Here is a 22,800-nt window from a genome sequence, read left to right on the forward strand (position 1 = left end):
ACCATTTATGTCTAATGTGAACACACTACACCTATAAATAATACAGATTTAAACAGATTAAGGAGTTAACATATATTCTTGCTTTAACAAAATCTTCTATATTTAAACTTACGAGTAGTCTGTATCCGTGAAGTGTAAATCTAATGTTAGCAGAAAATTCATTTCATTAAGCGACTCCTCAATCTACAAAGAAATTGTAGAAGCATGAAATCTTTCAGGTCCCTTATTTTTACTAATTCAAATTGTATATAACAAAGCCTAAATTATCCAAATATAGTAAATTTGAACAGCAGATTACCTTTCTCTCATCTAACAGCATTTTTATTTTGAAAATCATCACATCATTCACAGAAACTTCCTCATTTTTGTAAAGAATCTGAAATGTTTTACTGCAAACTATATTGTCATGGACTGAAGCAGGAAAGGCAAGATCTGTTGCACCTGAAGAGAGAAACAAGTATTAATATAATTGGAAAACTCAGAGCAGCTAGTAAGCGGAACTATCATTTCCATCAGTTTCTTGATTACTATTAAAACTGTAAGAAAATCAGTAGTGTGGTTTTCTTTTCACTAAGCAACTGATGAAGTACATTTTGTTTCAAAGAAACACTGTCAATATTTTAATATAATTTGCTTTTAATAAATTCTCAAGGATTTTTGCTTTGCTACAAAGTGAAGACATTCTAGACATCAAAAATTGCAATAAAATGCTGAATTCTGTCTTGTTTCATCTAGCATTCATGTTAATTTGCAGGCTTTAACCACACTGAAAACAAAATTACCTACAGATGAGGCAAAGAGGTTAAATGACATATACCAGTCCACTGAATCAATCAAGAACAGAGATTGTTTGTTCTTTCTTTTTAAGATCTTTGCATCTTACTCAGGCCAAACTAATTCCAAGCCTATCACTTGAACCTGGCACTGCACATGGAATATGACACTTCAAACGCTACTCATCACAAAGAGTTCAGAAAAATGTGATAAATAGTTGGGGAATCTTTTGCTGGAAAAAAAAAAGAGTTAAAAGATTTGCAGAAGAAATGAGAAAGAGAATGATTTAAAACAGTCATTGAGGAAATACTTAGCATAACAGCAAAGGATTATCGCAGGAAGTATCACAATAGGTACTATGAAGAAACGTAAAAGAAGTTGGAACTTGGAAGAACAGAAGTAACAGAAATACTGACACTTATAACCCCTCTTAAAAAATGGCTCAATAACATCAATGTCTTCCAAGACAAAATGTCTTGGAAATCATGTAAATGAAGGTGTAAAAGATTTTTAAAAATTGTTTTGGTTGTTCTTAATAAATTACTTCAAAGGAATCCACAGGAGGAAAAAAAAAAAATCTGCAGTTTGCAGTCTACAGCTTTGGGGCCTCTGATAGAATATTACTGCCCTTGGCAAACATTCCCACTCTTAGTAACATCTTAATTCAACTTCTCTTCAGAAATGTACAAATACTGGGTTTTGCTGAAGTGTTTTCATACATATCATCAGTTTAGGTGTCCTGGACAAAGTGCTTACAAAGGCTGAATCATTACAGTGTAATTCCCCTATGAATAATGCCACTTTCAGCTTACATCCATCTGTGTCATCTGCTACAGCTGAAGGGCAGAGCAGGTATGGTTTCACTTGGCACATAATCTGATATAACTGCACAGCATCAGCAAAAGGGATCTCCCACTCCTGTCTGAAACAAAAGAAGTAATGGAGACAAATGGCTGAGGCCCCACTTCCTCAGCAGTGTCCAACCCTGAGTTACAGCCCCAGCTCTGCTGACCTCAGCGGAACACAAACCGGCACCCCCAGAAGAGGGAGAGGAGCTGCAGAGCAAAAGCTGAGTCAGGAACAGGCTGAGCCTCTTCCACATGGGGAGCAAGGTCTCACAAGTGTGGGGTCGTCAAGGCAGAACTGCTGTCTTTTAAACCAATGATGCACTGACTGGCCAGGACAATTCCTAAGATTCTATCCACACAAAAGGCCATTTCCAGAAGAGAGGAGAAAAAAAGGTGGGATTATTTTACTCTTGCATATAAATGACCTATTTACTCTTACATATTTATTACTCTTGCATATATATATATATCTTTTTTTTTACAAGATAATTTACTCTTGCACCATAAAACCAGACACCTCATTCCTTCCTACTCTGCCTTTGCTGTTTTTTCCTCCCCCTTTTTTTCTCTGAAAACCAGCCATGAATTTTTAAGAGAAGGAGGAATTCATAACATCCTCAAATGTGAAACAACCTCATAAAGGCTAAAAATACATATGTTTTTCTTTTCATTTTCTACAGCACAACTACACCTTCCTTCAAATTACAAGAATAATAAAAGACCTTCACAAGACTGGAGCTAAAGCAAGTGAATTGCCTTATCATATCTGTAATGACACTCATGCTGTGTTCCAAGCAGTTCTCATGAGCTACTAAAAGATGTGGGAAATAGAAACAGAAAAAAATACTTATTTAAATTAATGAAGGACTGCATGAAGAGGTGGACAAGGAGTGAAAGGAGATAAAAATGAACTGGAAAAAGAGGAAAAACTTATGACTGTGTATATGACTTGGGAAAATAAAAGGAGGAGAGAGATCAAACAAACAGTCTGTAGGAGAGGGGATAACACAGCCAAAGTAAGGAAACTGCAGATAACTTGTGCAGAGTCCAGGGAGAGCCAGAAATAGGCCAAATTACTTGGAGAGGAGTGGGAAAATCATGACATGATGAAGTGAAAAGGATTTAGAATAGGCAAATGTGAGAAAGACTGAAAGGAGAGGAATGTACAGAAAGAAGCACCTGATCAATACAGGACACCATTCTCAAGAGTGGGGATCCTGACCAACCTCCTCTGTGGTCAGCGAGCAACATTTTCACACAGTGAATCAGCACTGTGCTACTCTATGCTGAGACCAATAGCAGCTATTTTCTACACACAGCAGCAGTCTCAGGAATTGCTGTCAGCTATTCCTCCTCCTAGAGCAGGAGGGCTGCATCTGAGCCTACAGCATCCAGCTCTGCTAAATCAAGCAAGTGGCTAAATGGAAATGAAAAGCAGACATTCTTGGCAAGCACTACCATGTCCACAAGAAGGACAAACTAACCTCCTTTCACTGACCAGCCTGTACCCTTCCTTCTCCTTTGTTGTGGGACAAACATTATCATAACTATCTGAAAAACAAAACTCAGAAACTGATTAAAAAAGGGCCCCAGTTTTTGGGTTTGAAGGGGTTTAGGTTTCTTGTAAAACGGCTGCTTGTCAGCTAAATGAGTTCCTCAGCTGAGTTCCCAGACCAAATCAGACACTTGTGCCAACAACACAGAGCAATATGAAGGTAAGACAGAGTGGCCAGGGGGAATCACACTGGCTTTTTTGATTTGTCAGAACTGCTGATCTAAACTCACATCAAACTTCAGTCTTAATCTTTATACCCTTTATGCCTAGTAACAAGACACAAGAGGTAACACATATGTCACAATTTACTAACAAGACTGTATCTTTCTGAAAAAACAACTTAAGACCACTCAAAAATATACCATAAAATGGAAAAAAAACTTTTTCCCCCCACAATATCAATCATATTATTCAGTGTCACTTCTCAAAAACTGTATTTTACTAAAGGATGTTTACCAGACCTAAATTCTAAACTACATTAAACTTTGCATTTGAAGTGGAGTAATATGGGCTCATCAGAACTATTCAATTATCTCACACAAATCCAAGAAATATTTATGAAGCTTGACCAAAACCCAGTATCTACATTGTTGCTGTACTCAGAGCTACTTTCAAAATAGCCTCAAACATTCAGTTTCAGTTACATCCTATCAGACTGTATTCAGCTACATTTTCTCAGATTGTATTAGGTTTTTCTTCCTTGAAACTCCCGTAATTCCATGTAACATTTGAAAACTTAATTAACTTTTTGTTTTTCACATTTTTACCATGCTGAAGGTATGCCCTACACAGAACTGGGTGAGCCCCAAGAGGTTTCTCTGGATTTAGTTTTCATGGACATAGAAATCAAAAGTGAATGACAGGTTTAAAAAGGAAAAAAGATATGGGAGGTTAAATCAATTGTCAAGTGTACCCCTAGAGAACAACAGAGTAAATTTGAAAACAGCATCCTTTCAAAGCTTTATTTTCAGAAAAAGAATGGGCTTATCAATCTGTGTAAATGTCAGTATCTGAAATTCTCTATTGCTTTCAGATATCTACTTAGATCTGCCCTTGGTCATCTTAGCCTGAGATATGGAGGAGACTGAGCTGATCAATGGAAAAAACCAGAGGACACTCATAAAGGAATCACCATGTTTTGCTACCAGCAGAGACAATCAGCAGATGAAAAACAGTAACACAAATTCTGTAATCAACTTTTAAGTCCTGTTGTTAAGAACAAGATATATTTGCATTGTGTTAGTAACAAAATTAAAAACATTTCTGTATTAGTTATAAAAATATACAACAAAAAGTGCAATTCCTCAATTAGCAAGGCAAGATAATGACCTAATTTACTGAAAAGTCTTTACACTTACCAGATCCATGTAACAAACTAGCTTCCAATATATGTGGAATTCTTGGAGGAATTTTCATAGATGCACGAATCTGGTAAAAGCTAAAGCAAAAAACAGTGATTTGCAACAGATGTGCTACAGTACATCTCATTTACCATATACAGATATATTGACAAAGGCAATAATGGATAATGGGAAAGAAGAACAGATCAAGGAAGTCTACAAAGCTTAATACTATCTTACTTGACCCTTATCTTGTTATATTTTACTTTTTTAAATTATCAACCAAAGTAGTAGTCAAACATGAATAAAAAGTCCCAACACTACATTTTCCATACCCCACAGAGCTGGGGCAAATCTTGTAAAGATCTGCAGTAAATTACACTGGGAAACTGGTATGAATGAAAAATCAGGATTATCACCTACACTACAGGCATCTCAGAAGGACCTGCCATGTAGCACATCTACAGGACTGCTACAATCAGTTCTGACACTGAAGGAGGTGAAACTGCAGTTTGTAAAACTCCCCCCTCCAGGATCCCCTGAAAACACACCGCTTACCAGACACACTCTGTATGGTTTGTAGCCACCAGCTATGCAAAAGTGCAAATAAAGGGTCACACTAGGCAAAACATGACAGTACCTTCATGCTATTGAGAAAAACCCCAACACAAGTCCTTGGAGTCTCTACCCCATCTCTAAACCATTTTTCATCTTATTCAGCTCCATACCATTTCCAACTTTGATTTTCATCAAAGAAATCCTTAACTGTCACCAGACTGATTTTATGGAAGCCTCTACATAACATAAGCACCCACAAATACCCTTAGATGACACATTCTAACCATCTCATCCCATTTCAGATAATTTATTTTTGTTTGAGGAGTTAGCTTCAGCTCCTCAGTGAGCTGATGTGACCTACAACACAGCTCCAAAAACACTAGGACCAGTGAAAGGAAGGCAGCACAAACACAGGTACAGAGAGGAAGAAAACCCCGCCTTTTTTGGCAGGAGCATGGTCCTAAATGTCCTTAGGAATACACTTTTACCCTTCATATTTCACACTCAGGGTACACCCAATCACAGTCATGGTTTTCATCAGCCCCAAAAATCCAAATTCAAACCAATATATTTGTGGTTTTCTGATTTTGGCTTCTAGCACTTCAACGGAAGCTCCCCATCTAGACTGATGTGACTATGTATTAGCCTAACAATCAGCCAGAGAAAAAGCCCTTAATTTAATTCTTTCACAAAATTAAAAGTAAACTTTAGTCTCGTCAAAACTTATATATCAAAGAATGCTTTATAATGAACCAGTAACATTGTTAGAGATAAGAGATTAAATGAATCCTACCCTTAAAAACTAGAGCAAAACTTAACCTATTGCAAGCTACTAGTCACATATTTCATTTTTAGAAACCCACAGGTCAAACATGATTCCAAATACACTCCCTAAGTGATTAATAAATAGTAAATTTATTAATTTTGTATTGGGTTAAAGAAGTATGAATTAACATTAAGATTTCACTGTTATCTTCTCCAAGAGTATACAGAATTGAGAAGATTAAAGAGTGCCCTCTCAACAGTAACCCAGGAGGATGCAGTGTAGTACAGTGATGCACTCCTTTTTTTCTGGGTCAGATGAGACTTTCATCATTCAATTAGTGACTCATTTCACCTATACTAAAGAAACATGATACATGATAATGTACAATAGCCTCAGCAAGGAGATACTTTCCACCAGCCCCAGCTTGACAGTGTCATTTTTGGATCCACAGTAAACACTGATCAACAGCCTGATTCCTTATCACTACTGGCTTCATCTTCCCATGATACTAATGACCAGCCTGTCACGGTAAAGCACACTGCTTGTTATTTCATGTATTAAAATAACGTAAAATTATTTCTATGGTTTACATGAAATATTTTGTTGCAGTTTTCTATTAAAACATCACATCTCAGTAAGTTCAGATATGCTACGTATTTTAATTCACCTTGGCTTTAGCCCACCAAACTATTTATACCAAACTTTCATTCTATTAGAATTTAAGAAATCCAAAATCTGCATCATTCTCAACTGATGTTTAGAAGCATGTGACAGCTCTGCAGAGCATAAATTTGACTACATTAACAACTTTATCAAATGTGGATAGATTACTAAATAAGGACTGTTACAAGGTAAAATGAAAGGCAAGGCAAAATAAAAACTTGAGCATTGAACAGAAAAAAGGTGCAATGGGATATTCCTGTTACTTAATCCAATAAGGCTCATTCACCCTCGAGATACTATTAAGTGACTGTTTGCAGTTTGTGCCTCAAAGAAAACAATCAATAGAATTGTTCATGCTTAAAATGTAATTTGTAAAACCAAAAGGCTGTTAGGACATCCTTTCTTTCTTATTATTGTTTGCTTGCAATTAATCAAGAGCAGATCATTCTATCCTTTTTCTTCAATAAACTCTTTACCTGCCTGATATTTTTACTTGGTTCCATGGGGAGATGAAGGTGTCTTGTTTGCATGTTTGAGACTGGTGGCTTAGATTTTCAGCAGATTTATACTTTAAGCAGTTTAGAACATAAAACATTCACCTGTTACTCTGAATAATAACATCTTGCAGGAGTTCAGCTACAGGCAAATATGTAAACACTAATTCAAAATCTTTTGCCTAGATAGATGACAAAATTATTTAACTGCACCAAGGTATTTAAGTAAGAAAGACAGCCCCCTACACAGTATTTACCTGAATTATTCACTGTCGTTCATCTTTAAATGCTGTATACATTAAGGATATATCAGCAAATGAAGAACTAGTATACTGAAACAGGATATTTGATTCACAAAGGTATTACATTTGCAATTTGTAAATAAGGAAATACTTTTTAAAAGTTATTATATACATTTCTCAGTTGATAGCAAATTTTAAAAGTAATGTAAAAACATGCACCAAGCTTCATCACTCTTTTCCCCAAGCCCTGCCTTCCTCATCTTGCCATCTTTTGTTCAACACACTAATCAATTTGTGTTGCAATGCTTCCATTTCTATTAAAAAACGAAAACAAAACCAAGTCACTTTCAATTATTTCCCGGCTGTACTACAAACATTGTTTAGTTCTCATCAAGACAACTGACTCATAAACCTGATCTATTTGCTTGGGCCTACACATAACAATTCAGCATCAAGGACTTGTTACTCACCTATCACATTCAATTATCCCAAATATCCTTAAAACACTCCATAAATAAGATCTGAATACAATCAGCTTTCCACTGTCTCATGTATCAACTCTCCATTATCTATTGTAATGTGAGAATGAAGGTATCCTGAGTAGTGGAAAATTCCATATGATAACAATGCTACAGATCACACAACCGATGGTGCAGCAAATGTGCCCAAATCCATGAAGTAAACTTCAGTCTACCAATGCTTTCAAACCCCAGCCCAGCTTCTTCCAAATGGTGGAACATGGCAGACTTAATCACACATCTGCAAGGTTACTAGAACTTTTCAGACATAACAGCTCGGGTCCATCGGTGTGTCTATACCACACTGCTTTCCTGAAGCCCACTGGAAGGGAGACCCAGTACAAATATCTCAGAGCACGGCCCGTGCTGAAGCAAAGCCAGTTAGACTCACATGCCCAAACTTGGTACAGCACATTTTCCCTAACAGGCATCTCTAAGTCTCAGGAACATGACAGGGGAATTATCAAACTGATCCTGCACCAGTCCAGTTCTTTTTCAAGTCCTGACTCTGAGAGCAACCTAGACAAATGCTGTAGTGGTAACAGAGACAGGGGATTCAGGTTCATATAAAACTTTATGTAAAACTGTTTTCCAGAGCAGAAATACTGGAAAAAGAAAATAACTCAAGCTTTGCAGTCAGCATTCAGATTTCAGAAAAGTGCTAGGGTTCTGAAAGCATGGACTAGCTGTGTTTTTTATGTGAACATTTTTTAAAGAACAATTTGAAAAAAAAGTTACAATCTCTCCCTTAATCTCTGTCTTGACTGCATTACATGAAAAAACATGCCATTTTTGGATTATTAACTGAAACTGCCACATTATCATTTATTTTTTAAGATAACAAAGAAGTCAGAAGTATTTTGACAAAGACACTTTAAAGCTACTCTGTTTTGAAGAAAAGAATTAATAGTATTCTGAAAGGTGGTATACTGTAATAATCACCCGTAAAAAAAACAATATCCAGACTATCATTTGTGGCATTGGCTCAAGCAAGATTACAGTGCATTTCACTAAACAGAGAATAAACCAACAGAAATACCACCAAGAACTTTAATTTACAGTATGACAGAAAATGCACTAAAAAATTATTCAGGAGCAAGAGCCTGATATGCATTAACTGTTAAATTACCCAGACAGATTATGCCACGATGTTAAGAATCAGCACCTGATAATTCAGCAAGATACATTTGGGTGATCTTAGATGATACAGCTAGTGTTTGTCACTTTAAAAGGCTGGGCTACAATGGCAGCTAAAGAAGCTGAGTCTTAACAGGAGTCACTGCAGTACAAGCAGTGCAGGGAACACAGCTGGATGAAGGTCTGACTACACCAAGAAGAGATTTTGAATGAGTCTTGAGAACCATTTTCTCAAGACAACAAGCAGCTTGCTACAGCTTGATGTTCATGGTGTTGACGTGATTTAAGGACAGGCTCTTGAGGGAGGCTGAGTAAATGGAACTTGAAACAGTCTTAAGGCTACTTTAGCATTGGGACAGAGAAGCTATGGAATCTTCCCTTATGGAAGCTTTCAAGACATGAGGGGACAGTGCTCCAAGCAGTATGGTCTGTATCAAGTTCTGACCCTCCTTTCAGTAGGAAGAGGGTCAGAACTGTATGATATGCTACTACCCCTTTCAGCCTGAATCAGTTATGATCCCAGAAGTTAAAGGAAAACCGAAAAACAGGGTTCAGCAATTTCCAAATGGATGACTGAAAGGCAACACAGTAAAAAGCACATCTGGTTGGGAATTGGCACACAGAACAAGTTGCAGACACACCTATGAACAGAACATATTTCAGCTCTGGGTTTTCCTAAGCCTACACAGGCAAAATCCCTCTCAACAGCTGATTTACTTGCTTCTCTGAAAGGCAGCATTTTTTACTTTCTATAAAATTTCAAATGTCATTGACTTAAAAAAAAAAAAGATGACCTACAACACCACCTCTGAAAATTTGCCAACCCCTCTTTCTCTAAATGCTTACAGCATTTACTCTACTTATCTTGGCAACAGACATAAGGTCTAGGATGAATACCAGATCTCTTGCTCTAGTTGTACCACTTAAAACCTTTATCCTGAAACAGTTTGATATCCATCCCCTAAAAGGTACCTTGGCTTTTGCTTCAATGTGGGAGATAGTTTAAAAATTTGAGATGTCTACTGAGACAGCATACAAGCAAAGCTGAAATGGACAGCTTAAAAATACCCAGGTGATTTCTGTCAAACCCAGTCTATGCAGTCATTCTTCAGTAAATATATGCACTTGCCAGCTCATGTCTGTTTATGTAATTTGGTCCTCAATGTCATTACATGCAAATATATAACCATGATATTAAAAAGTACAAGGATATCTGGAGCTTAGTGTCCTTACTACAGACCTTGTAAGAAAAGGTGTTCTGAAATAAATAGCTAGAATTACTGCTCTCCTGCAGGCAGAGGACACCTCTACTGTCCATCCTGTATAAAGGATTAAATTTTGTTCATCAAGCTGTATTAAAACCTTGAATATTCAAAAATCTGGCATGTGCCAGAAAATGCTTTCCCACACAGGAAAATTGATAGGTTTCCTTTTTTTATCCCCACTATGGAGAAACTTCATTTAGATAGGCATAAGTAAGGGAGTTTTTACCACATTTGTGGAAAATGGTAATTTATAATCTGAGCACGAAATAGGTTTATCAATAACTGGAATGTATCTTGCTACTGACAAAAATAGAAATGTATGAAGTAATAGTGATTTGACTTTTTAATGCTCCTATATGGGAACTACAGGGAGTATTGCATGCCAATACAGTCATAAAGTACAACCATTATTAAAATAAAAAACCCCCAAACCTCATGCATTAAAAAAGCATGTGAGTATTTATGGCAATAGCTGCATAAGACTTTACTTGAAAAACCACTTAGTTTGTCAGCTAAAGGACATTCCAAGGCAAGTGTACATTCTGAAAAAGCTTCATAACACTTTATCATTGAGGTAAAACTTCTTTGCTGTTCCTTTCCCACAAAAACTTTTTTGCTATTCCTCTCACCAGGAAGAGGAAAGACAGAAGCGTGTGCAGCAGAGTCTGAGCCTTCCTCTTCCCTAAATCCCACTGCACACTTAAACGCGCTCAGTCACATTAACAAGAGCAAGCACTGAATGTCGTGGACTGTAAAACTCACATGCACATTGGGTCACCTGCAGGGCAGATTCTAAATTTATCAGTTCACCAAATGGAAGAACAGCTGTGACTCTGTATATGCAAAGCCTCAGGAGAGCTCTTGGGATCTACTGAGTGTAGGGCCCTATTAAAAACACACCCTCCACTGCAGACAACCACTAAGACTTCTCCTTTTTCCAAGGTGAGCTGTGGCTCAGGCAAGCAGGACTTGTTTGATGCAGGAGGAAACAGAGCTGGAGATGATGCACTGCTTTGCAAATATGGAATGTGGCAGTGAGATGAGGAAGTGCAAGGAAAAAGGACAGAAGAGCGAGTCTCCAGAGGAACAGGCAGCTCTGGGGACAGCAGTTCCATGGAGGCAGAGTCAGGCTGACCCTGGCAGAGCTGTGTCCCACAGGTCACACCTCTTTCCAGGGAACCAAATGGGCACTACCATAAACTGCCACTGCAGCGAGAGGTTGAGTCAGCAAAATACTGAAAGGATCCAACAATGAGAAAAAAAATATTAGTTTATTTCTGTTCAACACCCCTCTGTTCTACAAGATAAGCCCCTTGCTACTGGAGAGACCCTACATCCCTAATTCTTTAATGGATTTATAAAAAACCCCTTAAAAGCAGTAAAGATATTTAGTACTTCACACAGTTACAAGCCATTAGTGACAAATGCCAACATACTTTTCTAGGCAATCTGAGTACACCTGTAACATTTAAAGCATTCCATATGATTAAGAAACACAAATACTCTATCTTGAACATTACCACAACATTGCCAGATTTTTTTGCAACCTCCTAAGCATTCTGTATAAAGGCAATCTAGGCCAAGAGGAAAATCAGAACGGAAGTAAAATTTGGTGCAATGGAACAGAAATAAGAGAACAGAGAAACACAGAATAAAGCACAGGCAGTAAAATGTTGATTATTGAAGTGCAAAATTAAAACCAGAATTGGTTAGACTTGTTCCTCACCAGGAGACTTGCGCAGTCATCTATAAAAATTTAATCCCACCAAACCCAGTTGGGGCCCACAGAATGGACACTGAACTAGTTACAGGGCTTATCTGGACACGGAATTACTTAATACAAGTACAGAATGCACAAAAAGATTTGTATCTTGCAATCACTTTGTAGTAAGTACTTCTAATAATTTACACTCTGCTATAATTGTGCGATTTATATGAGAAACTAATTCAGATACTTGAGCAACAGGAAAACTCTCATGCTCTATGTTAAAAATCTTTTAGCAATCCCTTCAATGAAAAATCCATGTATTTCCCAGCTGACTTTTATTAAGATGAGTAACACAATGGGCAAACTTACAGGAAATAGATAAGAGGTTCTCACTCATTTGAAAGAAAGTTTCCTTGAAAGTTAATTACTTTTTTGAAGTACCTCACATGCCTAGAGCACACATTTCTGAAAATTAGTCTTATATATAAACAAAATAGTAATTAGACCAAAAGTTTGATGAGAGTTATTTGAGAGACTAATACCTCAACTAAGTCACAGCAGCTTGTTATGAAACAGGATTAAATATGTGAAACAGGATTAAATACGTAAAACAGGAGAGAGGAAAGTACAGGCAACGGGAGATTTTGCCTTATTATTACAAAAGCCTTTTCACCATGTTCTTTCCACAAGACACACTCAGGCAGAATTCCTGCAGTAGTTATGAACATCTAGTAAAAAACTTGAAAGAGTACAGTCTCAAATTAGTATTGCTTTTTTAAAGAGACACATAAACATGCAGTACTAGATGAGTTCTTATTTAATCAAAGATATGTTAACTTGTATTAGTCTGTTTATAACTTTAGTTCCTCTTTTATTTCCTCTTCTTAGTGAAGAGAAAAAGAAATCATACTGAATTTCCTTAGATCTTTAAAGTACAACAGTCCCATAAAGTTTATCTTCAAGAATAATGATTTCACATATTCTCTTATAACAATTTTTAAACTATATTTATTTAGCTTGAAAGTATTTTTGTTTGACTTTTTGATTCAGCATACTAGCCTTGCAAATGATATATCACCATTGTTTAACCACTTTGTGGCTTGGAACTATTCAGTTTTCTGGGGAGAAAAGCAGGGGATGTCAGGTTTTCCCAGTATACAGGGTCACAATTTCATAACTTCAGCCCTTGCAAACAGACATTGGTTTTTACTAAGTCATATCACAACATGTTAATTTTGAAATCAAAGTTTAGCAAACACAGCAGATGGGAGACCAGAAGACAACTCATGTTCTGGCATTCACTAGTCTTTCAAATGTTGTAAGTTTTGCACTGGTGCAATTCTGTTCCTCTCATCTGTCAGTAAACAAGTATACAAGCCTTACAATTCATTTTGCACCTTATTTTAATGAAATGCAATGTCTGTTTTAATAGCAAATAGCAAACATTTAACCAAAGGGAAAATTAGGTACCATAAAGAAAACTGTTGCAAAAAATCATGACAAAAGAGCCCATGTGAACTACTCTATCTTATGTAAGATGCATCAAAGAAAGGTAGGTCATCAGTTTCATCCCTTACCAACATCTTCATCTTTTCCCCTGTAGTAAGCTGTGTCATTCATGGAAGTCACATTAGCTCCTGTCATTTAAGTTTTTAAATTGAAACAATGTAGTTTCAAATATAACATACTGCTCTGAGATGTTATTAGAACACTAAGAAAGAAAAGTAATCTCTCAGATTTAGAAGTGTCATTTTTCCTTTAAGCAAGGCACATTTTCATGAGTCATTTAAATCACCTTAAGCCAGTCCTACCCCAGGTAGAAGCATTTTGCAGACCAAAACCTCTTTTACATATTTTTGTCCTGCTTCAAAACATAAGTTTTGATGTTCCATCCACTCTATGGTAAAACAAAACAACATGCTCATCCACCTGAAAAGTGAAAAGAAGAACCCAGTAGGGGCTATTAACAGAAGGCAGGATCACAGAGCCAGAGGAGAAAGTGTTCCCTTCAGTGACATAACAGAGGCTTAAGAAAGGCTGAGGTAGTGGTGGGGCTCCACGCTCAGAAATAATATGAAATTGCACTGCCACTTCTGGTAAATTTTTTTTCCTCAACTTCAAGAGTTTCAACTCCAAAATCACTGAGAAGCAGAACTGCTGGCTGCAGACTGCATTTATACATTTATTATTAACATAAATCTTAAGAAATAACCTCAGAGAATATTACCAGAAAAATGTCTCAAGCAAGTAATGCAAAGTTAGCAGCATAAGTTAAGACCTGTTTCTCTAAATTACGATGATCCTAAAAGCTTATGAATGTCAAAGAGTAAAGTGAACATTCAAGATTGGAAAGCAAACACTCCACTTCCTTCCCCTTCATAAAAAAGAAGAGTTACTGTTCTTGAACAGACTTTTCGACATGAGAGCCACCTCCTATAGCAATAGTATCCTCCATCTCCCAAGACCTACCCTATCTAGTACACTCACAAGAATTAAACTTCTGATGCCAGTTTAAGTAAGTGAAACAAATTACAGGAGAACAAACACACTAAGTAGCCAAATCCCTTTTTCTATTGCCAGGTTCCACAAGCTGGATACCCTGAAGACACACAGTACCTGCTAAACCTGTTCAACAAGTTAAAAAAAATTATATAAGCAAGCAAAAAAACACCTGTTTTTCTAAAGTACATTTTTCAAAGGCTTCTATTTTGAGAAAACTTCAACAAGCACTGCAGAAAAACCTCAAATGGTATCCAAAATAATTTTGAAATCAATTTTATGTAAGAATGTATTCAGGAAAGAGAGGAAACAAATTGCTGAAAGGAAGGCATGCAAAAGTACTATGAGATGAAAACTGAGAAGAATGTGATCAGGAAAAGAGAAAAACTCCATAGAAGAAGCACTAACCATAGTAATATGACTGAAGTGTAGAGATGGTCATCAAGGTGATCATATGGTTAACTTTCTACATACACTGAGGAGCCTCAAACTTGCTATGCATGTGTTTATCTAACTCATTTTGTTCCCCTTATGAGGCTGACCTCCCACCACTGCTCCTTGTAAGCTGAGATCTGCAAAATCCACTGAAGAAGAGTCCAAGTTCTCCTTGCAGAGTTGGAAGCTAAGGGTTTCAGCTGCTCTGGATGCCTTTCTATCATCCCCTCCTTCCCCCTTTCAGAGTTGACCTACAGAAAGGGACTTGGCATTCTGGATGTGATTAGGAGCCCTTTCTCTGCCAAGTAGCAGAGCTGGATCTCTCTGACTTCTGCAATAATCTGATTCTTTCTCTGTGCTAGTCAAGCAAGCTGGCATCTGGGAAACCCTATCCTTTCTTATAGTAAGGAAATGTCACGAATGTCTTGAAAATTAGACTGTACTTTTACAACATAAGGACTTCTGCAAGAAATGAAGTTTAAGGAATTCTATTTATCCCTTTTTCTCTGTGCTGTCCTTCCAGGCACTCAGCTCTTTCCCCTGCAAGACATTTGACACCTTTCTCAATTACACCAATGCACCACTTGCAGAGCAGTTCTGGAAACTGGTCAGATCCAGCAGCTCAGCCAGCACAACCCATGGGGCAGGGCACTGCAGTGGCACGAAGCTGCCAGCAGCAAGGGAGGCGGAAACTGCAAACTGGCATTGCCAGGAGAGCTCTGATCTCCACACGAGGGCTTAGGGAAATTAGAATTGACATACCTGACATCTGTCATAACTCTGTATCCTAGGGGCAGGGATGCCAGCTGAGATGAATGCAAAAGTTCAAACAGAGGTTTTGTTTCAAAACATACTGATCTCTGGGCTGCTGTCACTGAGCAGATCATACTGACATAATGGCCTCTCCTGTGCCAGAGACGTCTTCCTAACACAGAGGCTGGAACTTTTATGGACATTTCTCTCAGGTCGTAGTCCAGGATTACAGTTAAACCATCTCAAAAGCTAGTTGGTGACAGAAGTAGGCATCCCATTCCTCCTGTGTACCCTATACTCCTTCTGCACCACCACTGACAGAATATCTGATGCTGATGAGGACCAGAGAGAAAATATAACCTAGAATGATTCTGGTTTTGCCAGTTTTTTTTTCTGCTAGTTTACCACTTTGAGCTGACCAACCATAAGTTAACAGAGCATGACTGCAGACACACAGGAAGCACCAGAAGCAGGATCACCCTAGTCAGGCAGCTGCTATCCAATGAATCTCCATACCTGTAAGATCTATACCACTAACCCAGTGCTCCTGCCAGCTTAACCCACTCTCTGACTACACTGCTGTCAAAAGCAAGCCCATCTGACTGACCCGACTGCAGGAGCAAACAAAACAGGAGAAGAGCTTGCACAGAGAGAAGACCTTTTGGCAACTACATGCTCAGGCCAACTATAAATGCATAGATAAGAATGCTATTTCACACCAAATTTGGGCTCATGGCACCAACAGTGGGCCATTCTGTGTATACTCTCTTAGCCTCTCCCCGCACCAAAAAAATTCCTGCTGCTCAGGCACAACCATCCACATCAAAGAAACATGCACATGTGAAAAATACACCTATTTTTTTTCTCCCCAGCCTGATCACCTCCAATAACTTTGATGCTACTTCTTTCAGTAAAAATACACAAATATAGAAAATTATTAGCACAAATATAGAAAATTATTAGCAGCAGGTCTTGATCACTTAATCTGAGGTATTCATAATATTTTTGGAGAAAATATGAGACAAATTTTTAAAGCAATTTTAAAACTTTGCAAATCAACAAAGGAAGTTATGTATGTATAAGCATGAACACAATGCTCCAGTCTAGAGGGCCTCTAAGTATTTGGAGGTATTTTAAGCTTCTTCCTCCACAGCCAGTGTGAGTCAGAATCTGGGAAAGGGTGAACAAGTGGGGTGAAATAAGGTTAAAAAGGTATTCAAAAATCTGATGATTTACTTTATGTGGAGTATTGTAATTGGCAGGAGGCATAAGGAGTAAAAAGAGGAAGAGATTTTGAAGCAAGCACTTGACTGAAGTGGAGGCAGTGAGTCTGAGTCTGCATTCAGTGGTGGGACTGAGCCTGGTTCCCTATTTCAACAAAGCAATAATCTCTCTGCAGTTTGTGATGATCCAGTAAAGTGCTGCTTTTGATTACAGATACTGGTATACATCAAGGTATTATTAACTAGTACAAGCAGCAAAGGAGGCAAAAAAAGACACCATACCAGAAACTTCTGCTGCATTGTGAGGCAGTCAAGACTTTGAAACACAGTATAAGCATCTTTCTCTCTCTCTCTTCCCTCAGATAGCTACGGATGGTAAACTAACTTAAAGAATCATATTTCTGCTGTGATTATTATGTGTATTAACCAAGCATACATAAATAAGGCAAAACACCTATGAATGACAGATTCTTCTGGGTTTTGCTACCATCTCACAGTGTCAGGTCTGAACTGTAAGACTATGCACAAGCTACAAGCTTCTGCACATAAGAGTGCTAACACTTGAAAGAATCTCAAAAGTTGAATTTTAGTAACTAAATTTTAGTATTCAATGCAAAGTTAAAACTGTTACTGCTGTCACATGCCACTCTATAATACTGAACTCAGTAAAACTCAATTTAAAAAAAGAAGGTGCATACTCAATAAATCATTATTTTGATGCCTTCAACTAACACCTATGCCCATTCTACCTTCATATTATACACAGCCAAGCGCTATAAGTTCTACAGAATAAAAGAATGGGTCTTCTCCAAATAAAATCATTTTATACTCATTCCTGTCTTACATTACCATTTACTCCCTCACTAAACTAAACTCACTGATTGTGTTTCTCCTGATAGACTTCATGGCAAAGCATGCTGAGGTACAATTGTTACTTTGCAAATTGAAATGATACCTCGTGTTACATACACAAGACCCCTATTTCTTCAATTGCATAAAGAAAGAAGGAATTACAAAGACCCTCCAAAAGCAGTCTCAAAGGACAGCAAATTATACCATACCACTGTCACATAAAGAGCTGTGCCTACCACTGGCACTGTCTGGTCCAGAAAGGCAGTAAGATGGCATAACTAGGCATCTGAGCTCATCATCTTTTTGTTCTTAGAAAATGGAATTTTGCCAAATTGAATGACTGGAGGAGATGGGATGCCATTAGACAACTTTAATTCTGAATTAAGAAAATGTTTTCCATTGCAAAATCATAATTTCAATTGCAAAAGTTGTTATTTTTAAAATGTCCAAAAGTACTACTTTAATGCAAGAGATAAAATCTGAATAAAATTCAGGTGATTTGAAATTTGTACCCCATATCTGAGAAGTCTAGAAGACGCAATGAGTACCTATGAACATCACAAAACATCGAAGTGATATTTCTGGAATATGGGGGGATGCAGGGAAAAAATATACCCTCAGGACACCTACAACTACCAACTCTTAACTATACCTTTATGTATAATGACTGAAGAAACAAGCATCTATACAATCATCTTTATGGGTCAGAATATGTAGCTAAAACCTGCAGCATCTGGATCTCATTTAGTTCCTTAAGCTTCCATAGTCTTCTAGGAATTGCCATGGAGAAGAGCGAGAAGGAGTCCAGTTTACAGTGGCTCTAGGTGACCCCCAGACAAGATTCACTGTGTGGCTGGAAGTCTCCTAATACAGGCACGGCACTTCAGGTAACTGAGGAAGACAAGCCAAACAACCTACCCATGTCTTCAGTTCCACTCAGTGTGCTTCAAAAAACCTTAATTTCTCAGCTAACTCAAAGGAAACAGTGCTCAGTTTTCCACTTACTTTTCTAACCCCTATTTTCAACAAATATAAGACATCATATTTTAGAAGACAAGATTCTGTCTTTTAAATTGTAGCTGCTCATTGGGACCAGACCATGTCATTGGTGTCTCACTGCATCACACAGGCTAATAGGACAATTGATGATACTAAGTTTCAACTTCTGTAGCACTGGCAATGTAAAATAAGACTTCCCCACTGCTTATTCCCAGTCTTACCCTTTCCTGCCTCAAAGCAAGCAGGACCTCTGTGTGGGCATCCACTGTCAAACCAGAATCAGAAACTGATCCACTTAAAAAAAACCTAACAAAACAACAACAAAAAACCCAAGACCAAAAATATTTGCATAATCTTTCCTAGACAGATTATTCCCTTGAGTTTACACCCTAGTCTTCCATGTCTTAAACCTGTATAATTGCTATTTGTATTACTCTAAAACCATAAACTGAAGAACAGAGCTCATCTTACAACTGGTAGACAAATTTGACAGCTTTCTTCTCTCTTTGTAAAAATGCATTACATTAAGTAAAGATCACAGTACAATACTTCAAAAGAGAAGCTATCCTGTCAGAAGGCAATTCACAACACTTATTTCCAGAAAAATATGTCATACAGGAACGTAGTTTGAAAGTAAAAGTACGTCTGAGCTGTATTAATTATAAAGAAAACCAAACAGGTGAACCTGAATGTTCCTTGTCCATCAAGAGTTTGTTATTTGATCATATGCTAGCAACAAAAACCATTAGCAAGGACAGTTTTTCATTTAAGGAGAAATTTTTTTCATTTCTGATATAAACAGGAGGAAGAAATGTGTTCCTGCTGGAAGTGCACATTTTGAATTTTGATTTCCTGTTAAAATTTTTAAAATTAACGTAGGCAACCCACTGGATCCAGAAAACAATGCAACTTTTTATATATTGCATTATTTCTCGTTACATTACTGAGTAATCATAAAAAAATTTATTAAATTTCATACTCTGATTCAGTGTTATTTTCTTTTAAGCTACATTACACAACCACATGCATGGAAGCATAAAATGTCAGTGCTGCTCAGACACATCAGTGAGTATCTACACATGAAAAACATTATCTATGGAACAAAAGAATATCATAAGGCTAAATTTTCAGTAATTTCTGAAGTTTAAATTCCTTTGACTTTTAATAGGATTTAAGTTCACAATCAACTTACGCTGCAACCTTATCAATAACCTTTCAGATATGATACATCTCCAAAAATACCTTTTCGATTAGAATATGCCAAAGTCTCTCCTGAGCAAGGTATTTAGTATTATTCTTCCATTTGTTACACAACAGTTAAAAGCAAAAAGATTTCAAAGAAGTGTGGTAGACTTACATTACTAATGTAAGTTCATGTGGTTTTATAAGAATCTTTTAACCCAAAACAAAGTCAAATAAAAGAAAACTAAGACACATTGAGTAGTAAATATGCAATAAAGAGCTACTGTTACTACTTTATTTTACTTCCTCTCCGCATAGTTTATGTAACAACAAATTTACGCTGCCAAAAAAAAAACATTAGGAAGTTCTTTTTCTGAAACCCACAATGAAACTGCAGGTATTGTACCTTACAAATTAAAATGGTACCAAAAAAAAAAAAAGACAAAACACATAGAGACATAACTATTAGAAGTATTCTAAACCCAGCTTTGGCCAGTTGTGTGTGCATGCATACTACTGACAAAGTAACAAAAGATTAGTGAGAAAGTAAGAACTTAACACTAGGATTATAAAAAGGCACAGAGATGGGGCAAATGTATATGAAAGCTGTTTTCAAAGCAGATCTTGCAGCAATGTGTGCACTATGCTAAACTACAAACTACTAGCTGAGTCTCTTTAGCTCAAGAGATTTGCCATTTACAGGTAAAAAAGCAATACACAGATCCAAGGAAATGAAACCCTCATCTTCTCACCGGTGGGGGTTACCAGGAAACTCTTACCCACAGAAAAGGTAACTGTCCCAAGTTAGACATCAGGATCCATCATCCCATGTGGAACACGGGAACTTCAGCTCAGCACTACAAAGTACTGAGGGACTTTCAGTAACCAGCTGCTTGGAATCAGACATTCTGAACACATTTCTATCTCAGTTCAGGATATCTATGTATGCTGACACATACAAAACATATGTAAATGAGGGGGTAAGCAACCTGTTCTTACAGCGAAGTCTTCGAAATTGAACAGCTTTAAGCTGAAGGAGGGCAGGGATAGATGAGGTATTAGAAGGAAATTCTTTTAGTTAGAGGGTGGTGAGGCACTGCAACAGGCTGCCCAGAGAAGCTGTGATCATCCCATCCCTGGAAGTGTTCAAGGCCAGGTTGGATGGGGCTCTAACCTGTTCTAATGGAAGGTGCCTCCCCCACGGCAGGAGGGCTGGTACTGGATGATGTTTAATGCCCCTTCCAACCCAAGTCATTCTATGATTCTATGCAAAGACTGCTGAGACTACTGACCCAGTGTCAGCCCACGGGAGGTGCCACTGATCACCAGCCTTAAGCTGGACTTAGCACCACGGATCACAACTCTCTGAGCCTAATCATCCAACCAATTGTCCACTCAATTCATACTCCACTTCTGCAGTCAAGCTATGTTATATTTCCTTTGTCTTTATAGAAGATCAGTATTATAGAGCCCACACCTTACTGGTGTGAACTTTTATGAGCTAAGATGACAAAACAGACTGAAACTTCACTATCTCAGACTATCATTCTCACAGGTCCCAAACAAATAGAATTCTTTAATTCATTTTGTCACACAATAATCACATATCAACAGTGATTGCACTGTTTGGAAAAAAATTCCTATCATCCCATCTCACTAGCTCAAAACAAATTGTGTGAAGCCTTATTTGAATGTAATAACAGATAAAAATAAACCAATGGAGCCAGAAGCTGGGTTTAAAGCAAATGTCATAGTTATAAGAAAACATAACAAAATAGCTGTTATTTCTTGGAATAGTAAGTTATCTTAAAGTAAAGAAAATAGTGTGCTTTAGAGGGTCACTTAGGAGGATAATATAGTTATAACCCTTCATATAAATATGATCTCGTGTAAAATACTACGAGAAATTTTGGCTGAGTCTGCACTATTTAGACCAGGTTAGACTAAAAAGAGTGGTTTTGAGGCACTTTCCCCAATGACCCCAGCTTGCTGCACGCTGGTTCAGTTCACTGAGAGCTTTCCAGTCACAGAATCTGGATATCTCCTAAGGAAGCCAAACTACTCTGATCTCTACCTGTCACAAAATGCACTTCAGCCCCTGCAGGCACAAAACAGTCTGAACCAACTACTGATACAAACAACTTAAGATTACATTCATGATACAAAACATCTGGTCCTCATCAGAAGATGAGGTTAAAATCTAGTCTGAAGTAACCATGGAACCACACAGATGTATGGACATCAGCACTGCTTTCAGTAATTCATTCCTTAAATACCCAATTTAATTGTTAGTGTAAACACAGCCATAAGTGCTTCTGGCAACTGTAGTGCCACTACAGATACAAATCCGAGAAAATACGAGACACTTGGGATGCAAGAGTTGGCAGATTTCTTCAAATAGTTATAAAAGCAGGAAGAGAGTAAAATGGGTTTGACTGGGTATTAGGGTATGTGGACTCTACAAAAAAGGAAGGAAGGGTGGGGAATATGCCACAAATTCCAATGACCAAACTCATGTTAGTTCATATTTAATAAAAGGTACCAAAGACTGACATCTAAAATACATAAGGGTGAACTTTCAGACTGATAGAGTGATTCACAAGACAAAGCTGTAAAGAAAAACAACTAAAACTGATCAGAAAAATTTAGGCTGGGAATGATGACATCTCCAGTAATCAAATGAGTGAGAATCTAGACTGACTCTGCAAACAAATACTTTGGAGTAAAATCTACCAAGTTCTAATAAGGAACTTGATGTGATTACTTGCAAAAACTGACATTTTATTCTACACAGTTCAGAAGGTCATGATGTTCCTAACTCCATGAGACAAGCATGCCATGCTGGGAAGGCTTGCACGCACAAAATACAATCAATTCTGTACTTGATTTTGGCGAGACAAACCACACTAAACAATAAAAAATAGGAGGCTGACAATGAAACCAAAGATTTCCTTTTCTGCTCATTCAATCCATTATCCAAGAGCTCCTG

At 37.5% G+C, this 22,800-nt stretch overlaps 1 protein-coding gene across 3 annotated transcripts in view; it reads right to left on the reverse strand.

Moving 5' to 3' along the window:
• The window catches only part of FAM135A (family with sequence similarity 135 member A), a 79,131-nt gene that overhangs the window by 35,924 nt on the left and 20,407 nt on the right, over positions 1 to 22,800 (reverse strand). For 2 of the 3 annotated variants that reach the window (XM_039727049.1, XM_039727041.1), the window contains exons 4-6: positions 4,536 to 4,615; positions 299 to 441; positions 113 to 183 (exon numbers count right to left, since the gene is read on the reverse strand). In XM_039727049.1, coding sequence (XP_039582983.1) covers positions 113 to 183; positions 299 to 441; positions 4,536 to 4,615 — 294 coding nt within the window. Of the gene's footprint in view, positions 1 to 112; positions 184 to 298; positions 442 to 4,535; positions 4,616 to 22,800 lie in introns of those variants that run through there. The other variant, XM_039727058.1, reaches the window with a different exon arrangement.

This window comes from Passer montanus, unplaced genomic scaffold (assembly GCF_014805655.1).
Source record: "Passer montanus isolate IOZ18808 unplaced genomic scaffold, ASM1480565v1 scaffold11, whole genome shotgun sequence".
NCBI lineage: Eukaryota > Metazoa > Chordata > Aves > Passeriformes > Passeridae > Passer > Passer montanus.